This window comes from Dunckerocampus dactyliophorus, chromosome 10 (genome assembly GCF_027744805.1).
Source record: "Dunckerocampus dactyliophorus isolate RoL2022-P2 chromosome 10, RoL_Ddac_1.1, whole genome shotgun sequence".
NCBI classification, from domain to species: domain Eukaryota; kingdom Metazoa; phylum Chordata; class Actinopteri; order Syngnathiformes; family Syngnathidae; genus Dunckerocampus; species Dunckerocampus dactyliophorus.
In genome coordinates, this window is record NC_072828.1 from 23,121,304 (window position 1) to 23,143,703 (window position 22,400).

At 39.1% G+C, this 22,400-nt stretch overlaps 1 protein-coding gene across 6 annotated transcripts in view; it reads left to right on the forward strand.

The window, feature by feature from the left end:
- hmcn1 (hemicentin 1) overlaps positions 1 to 22,400 on the forward strand; it is a 146,904-nt gene that overhangs the window by 26,389 nt on the left and 98,115 nt on the right. For 3 of the 6 annotated variants that reach the window (XR_008572707.1, XM_054789955.1, XM_054789958.1), the window contains exons 2-3: positions 17,073 to 17,137; positions 21,845 to 22,060. The exons of 1 other annotated variant lie outside the window; for it this stretch is intronic. Coding sequence is in view for 3 of the 5 variants with exons in the window: in XM_054789955.1 (XP_054645930.1) it covers positions 17,073 to 17,137; positions 21,845 to 22,060 (281 nt within the window). In the remaining 2 variants the exon portion in view is untranslated. Of the gene's footprint in view, positions 1 to 17,072; positions 17,138 to 18,613; positions 18,682 to 21,844; positions 22,061 to 22,400 lie in introns of those variants that run through there. 2 more of the 6 variants (XM_054789957.1, XM_054789959.1) reach the window with 2 other exon arrangements.

The following is a 22,400-nucleotide window of genomic DNA, read 5'->3' on the forward strand; positions in this document are numbered from 1 at the left end:
ACAGGGTCTCCAATGGGTAGCTCGTTAGCTAGCAGTACCTCAGCAGCTCATGTTGAGTAGTTCACCAAGGAAAAAGTGTTCTATTTAAACATGACGCCTGTATTGAATGACACTAAATGGAGATGTGCTTTGTAAATAAAGCGCAATTTAAATGTTGGCAGTCACATAAAACCCAAATAGATCACCTCTCCTTGCTTTTTGTCAAATTAGCTCTAATAGTGCTGAAAGTTGGATACACCTGTGCTATCATAACCCTGAATTTATGCTGTTTATACAGGACGGATATCAAACAGCAAACAAAAATATTGAAATTGTTGTTAATTAATTTTGTTAATGATGGTTTGAACTAAAAAATTACTGATCAACTCCTTTCTCATATATTCGTATTACTCTAAAACAGGCATCAAATTAAATTTAGGTTTGTGTCAAATAGTATATACTATACTATACTATACTATACTGCACTATACTATACTATACTATACTATTTGACTAAATTGGTCAGGTAACAAAAGGAGGCTCGACATTTTAGATTCTCTGTTTAAGTGCTCTCTGCAGCTTTGCCATTAAATTAACAGTTTTGCAATGTTCTCGGTTCATGTTCTGCTGGTTGTCGAAAAAAGCTAAAAGACGCAGCAGCGACACGGCAGAGCGACGCGGCAGTCCGCCCTCCCATGAAGTCCACCGCCACAGCTTAAAAAAAACCCAAAGGGAAATCCTGACATGTGTAATGCTCGTTGCTCGGAATTCGGGAGCTAGCAAAAAAAAAAAAACACATCACACACATCAAAGAGAAAACATAATAAAAAAATAATAATAATTAAATCTAACGTAGCTGTGAATTCCACAGTCAACACAAAAATACAGTTATGGTCTTGATCATTGTATTGTATTGTATTGTATTGGGCATGCACTATATCGTACGTTTATTCTGTACAATATGAACAGATTATCACCTTGCATTTTTCATATCTTTCTGTGTTTTGCTATGGCAGCAACATTACAAGATCAGGGTGCACCATGGGGGCAGTAAGCATTGTCTCGCTCAACATGCAATAGCATACCATCTGAAAACACATCAGTCAACATGGCAAAACATTGTGCAATTTCGGAAACCATAATATACCCATAAAATACAAAATCTATTGATGTCGTGCTATTTTCGCAATGACACATTCCAGGAACAAAGAGGTCATATTTTGAGCAGGTTTCGGTGTTTTAGGTAATATCAGTAACAGCATTTTTTTGGGGGGCAAGGAGGACAATCCTAAAATGTCCCCTGGTGTTCAACAAAACAAGCTTAAGGACATGCTGTTTGATTCTAAACTGGAATAATATCTTCTTGATCACGCTCCCCCAAGCAGAAGGCACATGTCTAAAATACCGTTTGTTTTTTTTCCATTAGCTGTGCTGTATACAATATTTTAGTGCTTTGACAGCGTGACTTACAGCATGTTAGCTCCACGAGACTACTGTTGAGTGTGTGCCTTCCTCTCAGCAAGAACTGCCAAGAGCAATACTTTGGTGTGACTTGAACAAAACAGTTCTGACACTGGACCTCAGTTCCAGAACAGACGGGATAAAAATTAACATAGAGTGATGTGAAAAAGTGTTTGCCCCCTTCCTGATTTCTTTTTTTGCATGTTTGTCACACTTAAATGTTTCAGATCATCAAACAAATTGAAATATTAGTCAATGACAACACAACTGAACACAAAATGCAGTATTATTAATGGAGAAAAAAAAATCCAAACCAACATAGCCCTGTGTGAAAAAGTGATCGCCCCCGAAACCTAATAACTGGTTGGGCCACCCTTAGCAGCAACAACTGCAATCAAGCGTTTGCGATAACTTGCAGTGAGTCTCTTAGCGCGCTGTGGAGGAATTTTGGCCCGTGCGTCTTTGCAGAATTGTTGTAATTCAGCCACATTGGAGTTGTTTTCGAGCATGAAGCGCCTTTCTAAGGTCATGTCACAGCATCTCAATAGGATTCAGGTCAGGACTTTGACTAGGCCACTCCAAAGTCTTCATTTGGGGTTTTTTTTCAGCCATTCAGAGGTGGACTTGCTGGTGTGTTTTGGATCATTGTCCTGCTGCAGAAACCAAGTTTGTTTCAGCTTGAGGTAATGAACAGATGGTTAGACATTCTCCTCCAGGATTTTTTGGTAGACAGCAGAATTCATGGTTCCATTTATCACAGCAATCCAGACCAGACCATCACACTACCACCACCATATTTTACTGTTGGTATGATGTTCTTTTTCTGAAATGCGGTGTTACTTTTACGACAGATGTAATGGGACACACACCTTCCAAAAAGTTGAACTTTTGTCTCGTCAGACCACAGAGTATTTTTAGATCTTGGGGATCATCAAGATGTTTTCTGGCAAAATTGAGACAAGCCTTAATGTTGTTTTTGTTCAGCAGTAGTTTTTGTCTTGGAACTCTGCCATGCAGGCTGATTTTGTGTCTTTCTTATGATGGAGTCAGGAACGCTGACCTTAACTGAGGGAAGTGAGACCTGCAGTTCTTTGAATGTTGTTGTGGGGTCTTTTGTGACCTCTTGGATGAGTCGTCGCTGCGCTCTTGGGGTAATTTTGGTTCGGCCGGCCACTCCTGGGAAGGTTCACCACTGTTCCATGTTTTCGCCATTTGTGGATAATGGCTCTCACTGTGGTTCGCTGGAGTCCCAATGCTTTAGAAATGGCTTTATAACCTTTTCCAGACTGATAGATCTCAATTAATCTCAGTTTCTCAGTTAAATTATGTTTTAACAGGGGGTGCAACCACTTTTTCACACAGGGCCATGTAGGTTTGGATTTTTTTTCTCCCATAATCATAAAAAGTTTCATTGAAAAAACTGCATTTTGTGTTCAGTTGTGTTGCCGTTGACTAATATTTAAATTTGTTTGATGATCTGAAACATTTAAGTGTGACAAACATGCAAAAAAATAAGAAATCAGAGAGGGGGTAACACTTTTTCACACATACATATACGTATGTAGACTGGTCCCCCTGCAAGTCAAATCGTTTGCCCACCCCTGCTCTAAACTGTTTGTAAATGTGAATGTGAATTGTTGTGTGATTGACTGATAGACCAGCCCAGGGTGTACTCCGCTTCGCACCTGAAGTCAGCTGGGATAGGCTCCAGCTCACTTATGACCCAAATGTGAACACACAGTGTTGATATGTTTCTCTATATTCTTTCATATGATCAACATGCTTCAGCTTCCTCCTGGTCAAAGGCAATAAGACATAATGCATTCTATATGCACCGACCTGTGATCTCTATCGGAAGGAAGACTGAGATGTAAATGTGAGGATTTTTGTTTGAAAAAAAAAAGTGTTCTTCTTGCATGCTCAGTGTTGGGCTTGTGTATCTGCTGGTGTGTGGGTTCACATGAAAGGCAGTTAAGCCAAGCTTGTAGAAGACTGCTGTGTTTGTTGTGTAATGCTCTCATCTGTGCATGTCCACCCACTCTCCTTCTCCCTATTCTCTAAGCTGTTATGTGGTGCTCTTCAACTGAAATCCCCTCTCCATCTCCATCATCCTTACATCTGTTTGACAATCCCGCAATAATATCATTACTTATGATGCATCCCTTCAAGTGTTGAAAATGAAAAAAATGCATGATTGAAGGATTGACATTAGTTACCATTCTGTAGATAGAATGAAGTCAAAAGACCAATCAGGCTCCTGCGTTTTTATCATCATCAGCCTTGTAATAATATAGACCAGGGATGCCCCAAGTGCGTTTGCAGCCAACAAACAAGAAAACTAAAAAAAACGAACTAAAAAAATGAAAACAGAGGAAATGGAAAAATCCGAAGACATTTTACAAGAATAAAGTCAAATTATTAAGAGAAAAAAATTGTAATCTCATGAGAAAAAGTCATAATTTCATAAGAATAATGTTGTAATTTTATAATTTCACGAGGAAAATAATGCAGTTTTAGTAGATAAAGTTGAAATATTGAAGAAAGATTTTTTTTTTTGTGAAAGACAAGCACAACAACAAATACAGTTGGACTTTTTGGAAAATTAGGTTATGGAAAAAGTTATGTGACAAGAATAAAGTCCAAATATTATCAAAATAGCAGAAATGGAAACAGCTGTCATTTTATGAGAAATAATATATAATAATATAAGGAAAATAATGTAATTTTAGTAACACAGAGTTGAAATATCAAAGAAAAAATGTTTTTTTTTTCAGTTGTAATATGAGAAACAAACAAACAAACAAAAATCTATCATTTTTGGAAAATTAGGTTGGGGAAAAGGTTATAATAATAATAATAATAAATTATTTATTTATAATAATAAATATCAAAGTGGCCCTTGCATCCTTTCATTTTTCAGTATGTGGCTGTTGGTGTAAAAAGTTTGGACACCCGTCATATTGACAGTAGTTGGGTGTCACAAGCATAGAATTCATAACAGTCGAACAAAGTGTCAATATTTAGCGTGAGCACCATTGTTATCTAGCACTGCCTTAATCCTTTTGGCCATGGAATTCACCAGAGCTGCACGGTTTGTTACTGGGTGCCTGTTCCACTCCTCCATGATGACATCACAGAGCTGGTGGATGTTAGACACCATCCCCCCACTTGCACGAGAGGAAGTCCCACAGATGCTCAGTTAGGTTTAGGGCTGGAGACACACTTGACCACTCCATCATCTTCACATTCAGCTTCAGCAAGGCTTGTTATCATGTTGGAAAATGTAGCAATGCAGCCCAGTTTCCCAATGGAGGGGATTAGCCTCTATTTCAGAATGTCACAGTACCAGTACCAGCTCCCCAGTGCTAGCAGCACTCATGCAGCCCAGACCATGATGCTGCCACTCCCATGTTTGCCTGTAAACATGACACAGTTATCTTGGTACTCAGTGTGTTGCCACCTATTTAAACAATAATGGCTGTGTGTTGAGCCATTTTCAGTGGATCGTAAATCTACAGTGCAACTGACTACTCTCTTCAGTGGGATACTGTACATAGAATATTTTCAACAAGAAATCTTGTGATTTTGCGGTTAATTGGTTCTAGATGCAGCTGTGATAAGTGAACTTCCTCAAAATAGAATTCCTTATTTAGAAAGATTCTGGATTCAAGACTTTTGAAAGATTCAAGATTCAAGAGTTTTGAATCTTTATAAATAAGGAATTTAATATTTTCATAGTTACAAGCATAGAAAACCTGTTTACGACCTTCTAAACACTGTTTTTAACATTATTACAGCCCTTCAGACATTAAATAACACCCCTATAGTCACCTTTACACTTGTATTGTCCAATATGGTAGACATAATAAGAGTAAATAAGCCATTTAGGACATAAATAAGGCTTGTGTGTTTCTATAAATGTGTTCCCTAGGGGAGCTTAGTGGCGGCGGACAAGTGGCATCAGGAGTTCAGAGTTGAGTTTTACAGCTGCAAACAGTAGCCTGTGTTAGAGATTATTGTGCCTGTTGTGATATCATTCAAACCTGCAATAAAAGCTTGCTGTTCTAGTGACCAAATCAGGAGACCGTGTGTCTCACCAAACATTACAGTAACATTACTGACACCTAGAGACCAGTGTAGAATAATTCAGCATCCTTGAATGCGTTTTCTGAATGCCTTATATACAGTATGTATATTAGTTCATTTAGACATTCTTACGCTTTAAATGCTTCATTTAGCCAAAAAATATGTAGCTTTTACTTCAATATGCATATTTTGTAAATGTATTCAACCATGAAACAACATGGTTTATTCATTAGCTTGTTTTTTGAAAAAACACGATAGAGTGAAACCGTGACGTTTAAACCGCAAAGTGGCGAGGGACGACTGTACACATTTTATAGACACAAGATAAGCTCTGTAACCCCGGCGGCTAATTGAGTCGCTATCTGAACGACTCTTTCATGACTCTCACATCTCTGCTGTGTGTCCACCTGTTGCCATTCATCGTTCATACAACAGAATGAGTCATGGCATGCTTGGTGGCTCAATAAAGGTTGGGAAACACTGGATCATAGCATGAGCCAGTGGTATCGCAGGGTTTCACATAGCTGATGTTCATCAATTCCCACTCAATATGCTTTTCATAATTGGCCTGTGATTTCAGTTTCGTCAGCTGGGATACACACAAAACACATGGTATGAGAATGAATGGGTGAATGCACAGTGCAATACAGCATTTATATTCACATCTGTGTGTGTCATTCAGTTTCCTTTGCATGACACCAACAACAGGCATGCAGTTCTGCTGAAAAACTCCACCTACAATCAGTAACTATTAAGGAAATCGATTAATCACCCTGTTGTTTTACTCTCCCGGCCTGACTATGCAGCTTGTGACAATGATACACTACTGGGTGAAGCAGTGAATTGCAACAATGACTTTTTAAAGGACACATGAATAATTAGTGCTTGTAGTTTTTCTACTAATATTTTTTTCCGTGTTCGTACGTATGCATGTTGACGCACTTCTGTCAGCCTGCCACACCCAGACCACACACTTGTTTTCTGCTCCGGCAAAACGAGAGCAAATATGTAAACAGGAAAGGGAAGCAATGTGACAGTTATTTGTGTATTATAAAGTACTTTCAGAGTATCAGAGGGTGTTAAGGAATAGTAAGCCCCCCGTCCACACATGTACTGATAAAGTCAAAAGCCAGCTAGCAAGCCCACCTTTAGCATAATTGCCCCTTCAATGTTTCAGCACGTGACTACTGACTTTCTTCAGTTGGTGAGGAGTCATTCATTATTTTTCTACCACTTATCTTGTTCAGGGTCACGGATGAAATGCTTTGCATGGAGTTTTTTCCTTACAGAGAGATGGGGCGGTTACACGGGGTACTTTAATGTTCTAGACCGGGGGTCTCAAACTCGCGGCCCGCGGGCCATTTGCGACCAGCCGAGTCACATTTTGCGGCCCGCAACTTGACAGAAAAGACTACTGTAAATGCGGCCCGCAAGGTCTAAGTCATGGGTCTCAAACTCGCAGCCCGTTGGCCATTTGCGACCCGCCGAGTCACATTTTGCGGCCCGTGACTTGTCTTCAAAGATGACTGTAATACAGCGTGCGACAAGCCAATGTTACTCGTAGGATGCACACATAAGCCTACACTGAACTACAGTAAAAGTGAGTGAGTCACTTAAAAAACGTGGTAAAAAAAATTCCACCCATTTTCTGTACCGCTTGTCTTCATTAGGGTCACGGGTAAGATGGAGCCTATCCCAGCTGAATGCAGCAAAATATCAACTGTGGAATTATTTATTTATTTATTTGATTCACCCTATTACTCTATCAAGATATTATTGTTATTGTGAGCCATGTATCGCGTGTTGTATCGTGAGGTACCCCGAGATTCCCAGCCCTACTCCCAAAACTTGATGCGGCCCAGCCTCACCCAGACTCTACCTCCAGCGGCCCCTAGGTAAATTGTGTTTGAGACCCCTGTTCTAGACAGTACGGATGTAAATCTCTTTGTGACAGACGATTCGATTCGAATCTAGATACACAGGTTATGGTACAATTCAAAAAGTACATACCGGTATTTTAAAAACAGAACGATTCAGTACGATGCGATTCGATTCTACGGTTAATGTTTGTTGGTGAAGACATTGATTACAGTATTACAGTATTTTTAAATGTGTAAAAGAGCACAGCATTTCCACACTCATGCTGTAAGGCAGCAGTCCCCAACCTCTTTTGGACCCACGGAGCGGCTCGCGGGGGTTGAATAATAAATGTGAATCTACTGTGTACTCTTATGCAACTTTATTAGCAGCGTCCTCGTACCAACAACAAGAGCGACATGAGTAACATCCTCTCTGCCACGTAACACTCTCTCAATCTGATCGTTGTGGTAACGTTTAAACATGCCTTCAAAAACGATTATAAAGTGCATGAAAATTTGGATTATACAGTACAGGGCAAATGCACAATATTGTACGAAAACTGAGACAAGGTTTGACTGTATTTACTTTGTATCGGTCGGATCGATCCCAAAAGTTGTAGTATCATCCACCACTAGCGTGGGCTATATCACTGCCAAAGATAATCATACTACTAGGCCTGAGGAGGGCAACAACATCATCTCTTTTGACCCAGGACATTTATTATGATGAATTAAAAATGATTCCTTTCTGCAATGCCTATGACTACAATTAATTTACGATCAAAATTCCAAGCGATTTGTCGTTGTCCGTTCATTGACTGTTAAAATCTGCCATACGGGTTTGTATGTTTCCAGTGTCTGGTGGACTGAGCAAGATGAATGTGAGACAACAGGGACAACTGTTTTTGTGTAATTCTGGTACTCGGAATGGTCACCCTTGTTAAACATTGACAGAGCCGGAGTGACAGGGGTGGTAAAAAAGGAAGAATGGAGAGGGGCTCACAAAGGATAGGTGCATAGCTAATGAGATTCATAGGCCAGATGACTTGTGTTCACAACAAAAGATGGACTTTACAGTGTCGGGAGGCATTAAACCCGAGGATTAGTCTGTTGGGCAACACAGCTGAATGCCCCAGGCGGGCTTTCTGGTTGGCTGACCGGAGGGATGGAACCCATGTGTCACATGAGGATCTTGTTTAGGAGACAGAGAGGCTGCTGTTTGTATGTCACGTCTGACTTGTGAGCCTCCATGCTGCGTGCACACTCAGCCATGGAAAATTACAACACAGCTTGCTGTCTTTTACTATCATCTTACCCTCTAAGCTGAAGACATATTTTGATGTAAGGTCCAGTAGAAATGCATAATGATAGAAAAAAAACCTACTAGTTCAACAGTGGCGGTTATAAAGATGAAACCAAAGAAACCAGTCCAACCAGCTTTGTGATAACATTTAGAAAGATAAGAAAGTTGGTGTTGGCATATTTGAACTTAAGAGAAAGACAGGATCTTTTGTCACTTTCTTGGTGTATGCAAATCCCTTGACTGTAAATATGTGGTATGGACAAAAGTTTAGAGATGCACTTAATTATAGGAACTATTATCATACTATTATCGTATCATGGACTATTATCATATAGGCAGACTTGGTTGAGTTTGTTGTGGAAGAACTTGATAGCCCTGACCTAAAGCCCATCTATCACATTCGGGATGAACTAAATCCAGGCCAACAAGGGGGGGCACTATGATATTTTATGTTTTTAATAGTATTTATACAGTCAAACTTCATTTTTTGCACCATTCGGTTTTTGTCTGAAGTTGTTGCTGAAATGTAGTTTTTGTACAGCATTACACTTAACAAACTAGTCCGTTTGCTCTGTACTGTATCGTTCCACGAAATCCAGTGCCCACACAAAGCACCCTACGTGTTGCTGACTCGCTGTGCATTTTTTATTGAGTATGACTGCTAAATAACCCTCCACGGGGCCAAGGAAAGTTGGGAGTTGCCAGCACATTGATAAAGACGGTGATCGAATTTCATCTCGCCAGGATGCACAAGCAGTCCACATCAACAATAAGTCCCATCCATTTGTCATTTAGAATTATTTCACATTGTTTTCTGAATATGAAAGTGTTCTCAAAAAATTGTTAATACTTTTGGGAGTCTGGAACAGATTCATTGTATTTACATAATGTGCAACGGGGAAAATTGACTCCGTTTTTGTAGGTTTCGGTTTTTGTCGGCCCTTCTGGAACAAATTAATAAAGAAAACAGAGACCACTTCATACAGTCGTCCTTTGCCACTTTTCGTGGTTTGAATTTCGCGGCTTAACTCTATCACAGTTTTTCAAAATAAATTAATACATTATCGCTGTTTCATGGTTGACTACAGCCTATTATTAGTCAAAAAGATGCAAATGTAAGCAATTTTTTCCAGACTAAACAGTTCTTTTTTTCAGACTAGTGTAAGGTAGTTTGACATACCTGACATCTCACCACTTTAAAGAAGACTGCAAATGAGCAGTCCAAACTGTCAGGTATGAAAATCTAGCAAACGCTGGTCTGAAAAAAATAGCTGTTTAGAATGTAATTATGATAGACCAAATGAACCTCAATGGGAAATTTTTACGTATTCTTGGCCTAAATTACGCATTTTCAAGCATAAACATGGCTGAATGAACGAAAATACAAATACAAGGCATTCGGAAGACAAAGACGTGAGATGTAGTATTCTACACTGATCACTAGGTGTCAGTAATGTTACATTGATGAGACAATAGCCACCAGGAAGTACGTTGTCCAGAATAAAACAAGGGACTCTCCCAATGAAAACGTGAATCTATGTTATTATGTCTACAATATTGGGTAATACAAGTGTAAAGTTGACTATAAGGTTGTTATTTCATGTCTAGAGGGCTATAATAAACTGTACTTAGAAGGTTGTAAACAGGTTTTGTATGCGCAAACTACGAAAGCATTCTATTTATAAATAAGGAATCCTACTTCATGGAAATTCACTTATCACAGTCGGGTCTGGAACCGCCATAACTTAGGGATTACTTTATTAAGGAATTTAGGCCCTGCAGTTCATAAGGTAGCTTCAGAAATATGTTCATTTTTATGGCGTCTATTCTGGAACTGAGGTGTCGTCTCAGGTCTGTTTTGTTCAAATCACGGCAGTTCTTTCTGAGAGGAAGGCACACACTCAACAGTAGTGTGTTAGAGCTATAAGTCACACTGTCAAAGCACAAAAATGTGTCTAAACATTATAGAAGGTCGTAAACAGGTTTTCTATGCTCTACAGTAACTATGATAATATTCTATTTATAAATAAGGACTCCTACTTAGCAGAAAATCACTTATCACGGTCGGGTGTGGAAGCAATCAACCACAATAAACGAGGGATTACTGTATATATGTTTGAAATAATTTTTTTGTATGTGTGTGTGTGTTTAATTTCATTTCTACAGTGTCCCATGTCCCAATAAAAAAGCGAACCACTTCACTTTGAACACCCCTGTTCTTGACGAATGGACAAAAATCCCCCCGCACACACATTCCAATATCTTGTAGAAATCCTTGCCTGAGAGCAGGCCCCACCATTTTCTTCATTTTTCATTTCCTGTAAGTGTATTTGCCAGCTTTTCAAATACTTCTAATACTTGCTTAATGCAACACTATCTTCCAGAACAGAAAAACCGCATGAACTTTTACTTAGCTTTGACGAGTTTGAACAGGTTTGCCTTTTAAAGGTACGAAAGTAGACTCTTCAAAAAGTAGCCACTAAAGTTACAATTGAACATTTTCATGAAATGTTTCTTGGTACGGACATCATCCTTCGGTCCGTAGCAAAATGTATTGCATAATTGCATGCATGACTGAACACAGGCCCGTTTTCCGGTGGGCAAAAAAATTTCCTTCAAAGAATTAGAGACTTAAAATTTACGGAAAAGCCTTAAACTGTGATGCAAAATGAGTATTTTTGTTCTTCTACGCTGCGATACCCAGATTAACCCTTTGTTTCATGCTATTTGCACTGGGGTAATGGATGGAAGTTTTTGTCAACTTAGTCCTCCATTTCTTTGGATGCACAGTTGCGCTCTCCTCCGCACGCCCCGCACTGCTCGCCCGATCACTCCCCTGTCCCTCCGGAGGACGTTAACCTCAGCTCTGATTCGCTGTTCAATGTTGTCTGGGTCATGTGGTGGTGTCACATGCACTTTTGATTTGAGATGGCCATTCCACAGGGCGGTTCAAAGCAATAACACGGTCATCGAAAAGCTCTGTCAGCCCATCAGTTACAGTTCTCCTCCGGTGTGGTGGGGCACCATCTTGGGCCTGCCAAGCACGTGCCAACCGACCATTTCCTTGAAGACGAAAACACGGCAATACTCTGAGAGTACGAACAACGTACTCATTCAGCATTTGGAGATAATAGTCACCGTTGATTGGTCTCGTCGGGAATGGTTTAATTTTTTTTGCCCACCGGAAAACGGGCCTCTGTTCAGTCATGCATGCAATTATCCAATCAATTTTGATATGGAAGGATGATGTCCATACCAACGTATGCAAATAAAGACATTTCATGAAAATATTCAATTGTAACTTTAGTGGCTACTTTTTGGAGCGTCTACTATCTCAACTTTGCTTTAAGATGACTGTTTTGTTTTGTTAGACACCACGAATGAAGGCAGTATACTTTTGTCAATAAAATGACGTGTTTGTTTGTGAGGGTATGAGTCGCTAGCTACCGTATGTGAGTTATTCTTTCATTGTTTTGTCTTGCAAAAGCTCGTGAGGAACAGGATGTACCTCTGAACCTTGTTGAGAAAGTGATGTGACTTATTTATGTTAAGAAACGTGTTATGCAATCACATCCACTGCATTTCCACCAAGCTTGACACATCCCACATTTGTTTGCTATGCAAAGTGCTTGCCAATGTATGCTCCCCTCCTGCATCACAGTGCGCGTTTTGGTCACTGAGGTTTGGATTCACATTTGAATGTTTCCGTGTACATTACCCTCACGCTGAAGAATATTCATCTTTGTACTCCACAGCAGTAAATCGGTGCCAATGGCGCCCACATAACAAAAATCTTCCCTATAATCCTTGGGGCAATTCAGTGCGATGCTGCGTGTGTATTCTGAATTAATTAAAAAGAAAAGTGGCATCTCACTTCAATTATTCAATCTCCTTCAGTTTTTTTAAATAGACGTGCGCTTAATCTTAAAATATCGGTAGAATAGCGCCCCCTAGGGGTAAAAAGTGTGCAGTTACTCCAAAATCAGCAAGCTGCTTTGCTAGCCAGAAGCCATTTTCCAAGGTCATGTTCTTTTGTCAGGTTTTCACTGCTTGCTTCCGCCTGACTTTTCTTCTTAAATTGACATTCAATGAAAACATTTATTTTTGCACATTTTTGTAGTATAAAAATAACCTTTATTTTTAGGAGCACCTCTATTTCACACTGCAAATTTTGCCTTCTTCTCTGTTTTTCCCCTCATGGATACACAATATTCATGACCCATTTCTACATGACTGTGGGATGACATTGAGATCTTGTACGCACAATTGACTGCAAGTGACATTTATAATGAGAACACTGCGTACAAGTGTTTGCCGCATGATTTTATAGAATGTAAATATACAATGTTTTATAAATGAGGCCCCACGACTGTTTCGAGGCCACTCCATCTTTTTTCTACAACAAATTTTCCCATTTTTTTAATGTTATTGGATTGAATCTCCGGCTCCGATGGTCAAAGCTTGTAGGCGAGTCACCATGTGTGAAGCCCGCCCATGCTCTGCATGACAATCACTACGTTTTTAGGGTTGCCTCCATTATTCGCAGTATTTCGCCATTTGCTGTGGGTCTCGGAACATAACAACTTTTTTTTTTGTTGCATTTGGAGGTGGTTCTAACTTCCAGTGTAATTTAGGGACAAAAGAGAGATGCATTTCAGCCCAGCAGCGATTATTAAATATCTGGATTGATAGTAAACTGCTATCAGGACTCAGAATGAATTTACTTATTGGTTACAGAATCATTATTGCTTTTTTCGGAACTGTACAAATTGCAAAAACAATACTGAACTCCCCGCTCGTGCGTGGGTTTTCTCCGGGTACTCCAGTTTCCTCCCACATCCAAAAAACATGCATGTTAGGTTAATTGGTGACTCTAAATTGTCCATAGGTATGAATGTGAGTGTGAATGGTTGTTTGTCTACATGTGCCCTGCGATTGGCTGGCGACCAGTCCAGGGTGTACCCCGCCTCTCGCCCGAAGTCAGCTGGGATAGGCTCCAGCATTCCCCTCGACCTACTGTGTCGGAGAAGCGGTATAGAAAATGGATGGATACTGAACCCCTTCAAAAAGAGGCACTCTGCACGACATCAAAACAAAACAAAACAACAAACGCCACGTTGTGAAATCGGTTTTTCCCTTAAAAGCTGAAAGTCTGCATTCCCCTCACATTTTGAGGTGTGTATGCATGTTGCACTCACACAGCTGCCATCACCGTAAGAGTCAGTGCACAGCTGAGAATGGATCTTTTTCTCTGCATGCGTCATTTCAAAGTATTTCTCTTGTTCCTCAACACCCAGCGATGACCACTGTGGACACATGATAACATATGTTGCAACAAATGGTTGTACTCAACCATTTTTTTCTCAGTTGTGACTGAAATACATATTTTATATACTATATACCTGTGTATAAGATGTAATATCAAGTAACGTAAAGATACAATATAAGATATATAAGTTGTTAACTTACAATCTGTGCAAAAGGTATGTTTTGACTTCCGTGCTGTCCTTCAGATTTATTTATCTTTCACACGAGAATACAACATTGTAACAACATTTATAGGTCACAAAGCAGGAAAAGCATAACAGGTCCCCTTTAAACACTAAAACTGAGGGGCCAGAAAGTGAAAAATGAAAGGATGCAACAATGGTGCTCACACTAAATGGTGACACAGTGTGAGACTCTATTGAGTAATTATGAATTCCATGCTTCTTAAGACCAACTCAACTGTGACACCCAATTATCTATCAGGGGTGTCCAAACTTTTTCCACCAAGGGCCACTTACTGAAAAATGAAGGGGTGCAAGGTCCTCCTTGATACTTTGGAAAGCAGCACATTTGGATATACTCAGAAGTTATAAATATTTCAAGAAAAAAATGCATCTCAGCTTTGTGATTTCGGTGAAAAAGGGTATTATTATTATGAACCCCCCCACCCCAGTCTTTGTCAATTTTCTTTTTGTAATATTATGACTTTATTCCCATAATATTTTGGCTTTATTCCCATGCTATAGATTATTTTAGATTATTATAGATTATTATAGATTATTTTTCCCAACCAAATTTTTTTAAAATTAAAACTTAATTTGGTTTGTTTCTCATAATATTATTTTTTTTCTTCAATATTTTAAATCTATTCTACTAAAAAGACTCATAATATTTAGTTTATTCTTGTAAAATTTGGACGTTTTTTTTTTTTCCTGTTAAAGTATGACTTTTCTCTCTAAATATTTTGATATTATTCTCAGCTATTTTTTCTATTTCTGCCGGGGGGGGGGGGGGGGGGGGGGGGGGTTCCCAACAATTTCATCTTTCTCCTTGTAAATGATTCCAATTGAACCGTTGCTTGTGAAGTCCCGAACAAAGCAGTTCAAGTTGAAAGAACACATGGAAAAAAAAAAAAGAGCTTTCTTGTCAGATGTGCTCATCATTTCGGAGTTTGTGAGACATAAAAGAAGTTCTTAAGAAACAATTACAAAAGTTGGGACAAATGTTTAGGTTGTATTTCAAGTTGTTATAAAAGTTATTCATAATGACAAGGGATGTAGCAAAACACACATCTCTCAAAAGGCGCTTGTTTTGAACTATGACATTTAAAAGGGCCTTGGAGCCTTCAAAGCTAAGTGCAGCACTGGCTAGTTTAGCAGGCCAATGTTGCCAGATGGGAAATTATGACATTGGAGCCACATGCTGAACATTTCATGAAGCATGTGTTATTCGGGCCGTGAGAAGTCGTATGTTTTATCAATTAAGTTTTTCTTTTTATTGGCGCGGCTTTTTAAAGCTTGTACTTGTTGTTGAACTATTTAAACCACTGGAATTTGTGGCTGAAAACTCAATTACACCGTATTATTGTAATGTATTATCAATTACACCAGGGGGAGCCCTGGAACAAAAAAACAACCTTACTGCTATATCATATGATATATCACTGATGCAGCCCTGCAGTCACTGGCTGGTGACCAGTTCAGCTGGGATAGGCTCCAGCATACCCGACACTAGTGAGGATAAGCGGCATAGAAGATGGATGGATGGATATTATTGATGCATTGATTTCTTTTGAGTTAACGTAAAAGGTGAAAATAATTAGAAGTGCTGGATCAGGGGCAAGAAGGGAAAGGTATGTATTTGCTTTTTAGTACAATGTGTGTTTGATAACACTTCTTCAGCAAAGTCTACATTTACTGTCCCCCTGTAACACAGATGTCAAACTCAAGGTTCCGGGGGCCAGATTTGGCCCGCCATATCATTTTATGTGGCCTGCGAAAGCCTTGAAATAATGCATGTCAAAAGGACACTTATTTTAATATTATTTTAAAAAAATGTTTGTGTATACATTGTAATTTTGTTATTAATATTAATTGTGTCTACTTTTTTCAGCTTTATTTTTCATTATTTTACTTTTATAGTATTGTAAAATTATATTTATATTATTGCATTTTTATATGTACTCTATGCTGTATGCTGTCATTTTTACTTATAATATAAATATATTTAAATAAGTAAAGATTGTAATATACACAAAATATTTTTACAATAATATCAAAAATGTAATATTTAAAACATATTTTTACAATAATTTAATAAACATTTACCGTTACATTTACAATAAATAATAAAATAATAAAGTAAAAACAAAATTAACATTACTAACAAAAACAACTGAATTTTTTTTTTTTAATCAAAAAGACAGTCTTTCTTGCTAAATGTATTTGTTGTCAATAGTGACATAAAACCTTATATTTTTTGGTTGTCAAATCCAATTTAAAATGACTATTTTTTTATTACTTAATAATAAAAAAATGTATGTAATAATGAATTCACGAATTTCTCAAATAGAATTATAAAAAGTGGCCCTCTGAGGATAACCATAACTGCAATGTGGCCCACGGTGAAAACGAGTTTGACGCCCCTGCCATATAACAAGCAGCTGCTTTACGTTACATACGTGTACAGTATACGTATATGTGCAATTTAATAGAAAAGGGCTATTAAAAATATGCTTTTACATAAGACCCTGTGCATTGTGTTTTCTTTACAAAGTGGCCAAGCATGCACATTGTAGAATAGTTTTATTTATTTCGGAGACATCGAGAAGGGGTAGAATGAAATAAACCGTGTCTTCTTTCTACACCTTTTTGAACATTTTGAACTGTGCTCATGTAAACACGTGATGTTCCTCTATGTCGCTTGCTCAACATGTTTGAAACAAAGAAACCATACCATAGCGAGTAAAGGTGGCATAGGGGTCGGCGGGAAGCAAGTGACCTGCAGGTGTGGAAGAAAAGGATTAAAGAGGTAGGGGGTCATAAATCTCCCTGAACACTAAGTCAGGACAGAGGGCAAATGAAAGACTTTTGCATTTACAGTAATTTCCTCTCCAGGTCATGGTTGGTGTCAGGTGGCGTTCCTGGATCTTCCTCGGCTTTCAAAGGATGGCTCTTTAGAGGTGGGTTGAATTTACCACAGTGAGTCCATGATCATACCTGGATATGATGCTCTATGCCTGAAATCAAAACCGCTGTTGTTCACGGTAACCTTTTAAATATCTTGGAAGGATTATATACGTTATGACATCAATGTCGAAGCATTTTTTGCAGGAATTTCACAGGAATAGAGAAGTTTCTACTTTTTCCTACTCCTTCTTAGGCATGGAAACTGTGATCTTTCTTTGTGGATCGCTTATCTTTTTCGCTTGTTGTGCTTCTTTTATTTTACATTGTGGCGACTCAGATTTTGTGGTATTGTCATGACTTTGCTGCTTTAGCATCAGGCACGAGCACAGACAGACCCCTGTACTGTAGTGGTCAGACCCCCGCCCCTTTGCCCTGCATGAGAAAAAAGCCCTTTCTGCTGGAGCCCAATTTTTCTTCCCATAAAATTACTCTCATCTAACGGGGCATTTATTTGAGTTCTTGTGCAAATTCTTCCCCGACCTAAATGTGTGCAGCTTTGAAGAGATTCTGTAAGTCACTCTTAATTATTATACACAACAGTACTGATTTATTATTATTATTTTTTAACATTTTCAGAATAATGTGTTACGATGTATTAATTTAATAATGATTTAGATCTATATATTCCTATTAGAATTTATCATAATAATAATTTTCTGAATAATTTTTGCAATGGGTGCCCTTTTTTTCTGGCTTGAGCCCCCAAAATGTTTGTGCACGTGCCTGTTCAGCATTAAAAAAAAAAAAAATCCCACGAGTTTCTTTATATAATGAACACAATGATACACTTTCTATGCATTTTTAAAGACATTTATTGGAAAAATCGAATCTAATTTGAGCAAAAAGTCATTATGTTGACCTATCTGTAATTTATCAACATTTTAGGGTAATTTAGAAAAATACTCTTCATTCCAACAAACTACTAAATACTGAATAAATACTTGCTTAAAATGTGAATTGTGATTGACGACTGCATGTGTTTTCGGGTCAGATTGCAAACACTAGATGGCAGTAGAGCTCACAAACAGGAAGGCTGTTTTTTGTTAGCTCCGGTGTACCTCCTGGACGGTGCATAATCAAGTTGAATAGTTTCAGTAATGTAAATGGTTGCTACTAGAACAATGGTTCTCAAACATTTTTCAGTGACATGCAGCCAAGTAACTCCTAACCAGAGAAAAGCATTTTTGGTTGGGAAAACACAGCACTGTAGCATCCCTTGATGTGCAGTTAGGGCCTGCAAGGCCTTGTCTGCTGGACTAAACACAATCAGAGGTACTGACTTACATTGACAACTTATTATAGTATTTGTTCCAACTGCCCAAGGCCTTCAGAATCAGTAGTGCTGGCCCATGCCCCTTAAACACTATTAGCACAACAATGGGGCTGTTTCTGTAACCAGCCAGATTTCAGATTCGCCTTCTGGCACACAATGACATCAGTATTTTTCTGTCTTCTGATTGGTTGATCAGAGCAAAACTGTTCAACACGCAAGTTAGGCACACAATGGCTGATGGAGGAGGAGAAATTAACATCCCTGGTGAGTAGATTTTACTTAAAAGTTTTAAGTTTTTGTCATGTTACTAGATAAATATTGATTCTCAACTGCTCCAGATGATGTTGTACTGTAGAGGTTTTGAAGCTTTTATCACCGAGCCGTTCCATTTACGCTTGTTACGTTTGGCTGAGCGCCAGATTAAAAGCACTAGCGAATACTGTTGGAAGTTACATGATGCTCAATGTTACGAGCAGAAAGTCAGGTGTATTGCTGACGTTGTATTTAAGTCGCTTTGGTCCCCACTGAAGACCCAGGTACCAAATTGACCGCCCGCCAGTGGTACCAATTGTATGTTTAGTTGTTTATTGTTTTAAACTCACTGATTCACATTGATTTTGTCCGTCTTTATTGTTTAAGTGTATATTTTATAAATGTATTTTATTGCTGTATTGTAAAGTGCCTTTGAGCTCCATGAAAAGTGCTTTCAAAATCAAATGTTATTATTATTATTATATACAAATACAACAATATAAGAAAAGGGGTTCTACTGCTAAGTAAGTTTAGTACGTTAGCAAGATCTGTTGAGTCTGAAACTGGGCTTGCCTTTACAAGGAAGGTGTCTCTCTTTTAAAGCAGTTATATCACCATGGTAACTTGGGCTAGACGCGTAACCTGGGCCCGACCAGGTTATGTCCAGACTTTCAGCTTAAAATGGGCTATGAAAGCGCCGCTTTTTCACTGTGTAACTCATTTGGAGATGGCGTCACCATTTATTGAAAACCCGGTGGACATAGGAGCAAGAATAATTTGGGTAGCACTACGACGGGAGTGGCGCCTTTGAGATCACACTGATTCGCTAACGTTCCCTGATTAAATTCTCTACAGAGGTATAGATTTTGAGCCGAGAGAATACGCTACATCTGCTCACTTTTTGAACCTAGCATCAGGAATAAAAATGCAATATGAAATATTAATAAATAATGTTGTGAAAATGTTTTTTGCATGTTTGTCCCACTTAAATGTTTCAGATCATGAAGCAAATTTAAATATCAGTCAATGATCATTTCTTGGTAGACAGCAGAACTCATGGTTCCATTTATCACAGCAAGTCTTCCAGGTCCTGAAGCAGCAAAACAGCCCCAGACCATCACACTATCACCACCTTATTTTACTCTTTGTATGATGTTCTTTTTCTGAAATGCGGCCAGATGTAATGGGACACACACCTTGCAAAAAGTTACATTTTTGTCTCGTCAGACCACAGAGTATTTTCCCAAAGGTCTTGGGGATCATCAAAATTGAGACGAGCCCTACTGTTCTTTTTGTTCAGTTTTCGTTTTGGAACTCTGCCATGCAGGCCGTTTTTTACCCAGTGTCCTATTTATGGTGGAGTCATGAACACTGACCTTAACTGAGGCAAGTGATGCCTACAGTTCTTTGGATGTTGTTGTGGGGTCTTTTGTGACCTCTTGGAAGAGTTGTCGCTGCGCTCTTGGGGTAATTTTGTTTGGCCGGCCACTTCTGGGAAGGTTCACCACTGTTCCATGTTTTCACCATTTGTGGATAATGGCTCTCTTTGTGGTTTGCTGGAGTCCCAAAGCTTTAGAAATGGCTGATAGATCTAAATTATTTTTTTAAATTAAGTTTTAAAAGGGGGGGATCACTTTTTCACACAGGGCCATGTAGGTTTGGATGTTTTTCCTCCCTTCATAATAAAAAGTTTCATTTAATAACTGTATTTTGCGTTCAGTTGTGTTGTCATTGACTAATATTTAAATTTGTTTGATTACCTGAAACATTTAAGTGTGACAAACATGCAAAAAATAAGAAATCAGGAAGCGGGTGAACAATTTTTCGCGTCATCAGCCCATTAGTCTTCTTACGTTACAATATTTGCTGGAGGAATAAGCACTCGGAGGCATCAATCAACGCCACCAAATACTTAAGCGACTTGTCACAAAGAAAGCCGCCACAGAAAACAACAGTGTCACGTAGTCATCACCACGAGGTACAGCATTTTATTGCCGTCAAATATAAAAATATAGACATATTTCAAAGATGATAAAAGACAGTTGTTGCTCCAATTTATTATTTTAAAAAAATGGATAAGGGATCAAATTTCCGTGTTGCACAATGTGGAGCGTTCATAAATGAAAAGACTAGTCGGGTATAGTTCGTATAATAATCAGTGTTAACTTTTACACGCTCAGCATTACTCCCTCTTTCTGCTGATGGCGACAGCGATGCTTCTGGCAATGATAATCTTTTGGGAACTCCTCATAGCGCTCCATAATAATTACTTGCTTCGCTTTTCAGAAGAAGTAGAATAATATGACGTCAAACGCCCCCCTCTTGTGTGAACGCGCACTGAGCACAAAGCCGAGACCCGGACTTGACAAAGTAAGTTGATAACCACCGTCGCGGTATCGTTTAACTCTGTTTGGGGTATTCAGGGTTTGTTGAGCTGCCTCTTGAGTACAAAGCCTGGGTTTGTTGAGCCGCTTTCTCCGTATACCTCCAAAGTAACAATATCAACAAAATAACAACATTATTCCCTTTTATTACACGCATTTTTTTCCCAGCAAAGTCAAGTCACAAGTGCAAAAATAACTAACTTTTAACTAAATTAAAAAAAACTTGTCTTATTGAGCCTTCCCCGTTTGTAAACAACATGAAACATTTTTTAAAATACACATAACATACACAATTTATTTGAACAACACAACAAAAACACAGAAAGTTCTCAAAATAAACATAACAACTGAAAAATGTCGATCTCATCACGCTGGTATCGATGCAATCGATATATGGTGCGATCCGCCCACCGCTAGTGTGCCTCTTGGAGGCTTTCCTTGGACAGCTGAGAGGTGGTGTATGTGAAAGCTCAAAAAGGACCACTGCCTCTGCACTTCACTCACACCAGAAGAGACACAGAAGAGCTACTGGGAGCCGAGGAGAAGGGATCCAAGGCGAGGAAGAACCGCGCAGGTCCCTGCGTTTAAAAGCATACACCTGAAGCGGCGCACCGAGCTGCATCAATGCGCAATACGTGTATTTACAGTATCTTTTTTGGTTCTTTTTGAAAGCTCAGCGTGTCTGGTTTAGGTTCAAATTTCTAAAAAAAAAAAAAAAAAAAACTTTCTAGACGATACTTTTGGAGCTGAAATGGGCACCCGTGTCGGGTGGATCTTCTTTGCCCTTTCAGTGGCGCTGTCAAGCGGGCAAGACCCGGGCACCACTGCCGCAGATGAGGACATCCCGGAGGGTGCATCCACCCTCGCATTCGTGTTTGACGTGACCGGCTCCATGTACGACGACTTGGTCCAAGTTATAGAGGGAGCGTCCAAGATTCTGGAGACATCCCTTAGTCGGCCGAATAGACCGCTCTACAACTTCGCCTTGGTCCCCTTCCATGACCCAGGTAATACGCCTAACGTCGAAGCATTCGTTCAGCATTTGTAACATCACTCCTGCATTGTTTGGGTAGAGCTGAACGTGAGAAATGTGATAGTTTACTCACAATTCACCCATTGAAAGGCTGGTGTGCCTCACACCTCCAGAGGAGGTTGTGTACTCGCACACAGATGTTCAGCCTGTTGGTCACTATCATTAGCATTCCGTCAGCTTTAGTGTGGGACTTCAGCTTTGCAATGCTGCTTGATGGTTATCATCACCCGAGGATGTTCTATCATTCTGGGCAGCTAATGCCTACAGTGTGCACACTGTTGCACATACAGCGAGTGTATGATGATAGACTGCAA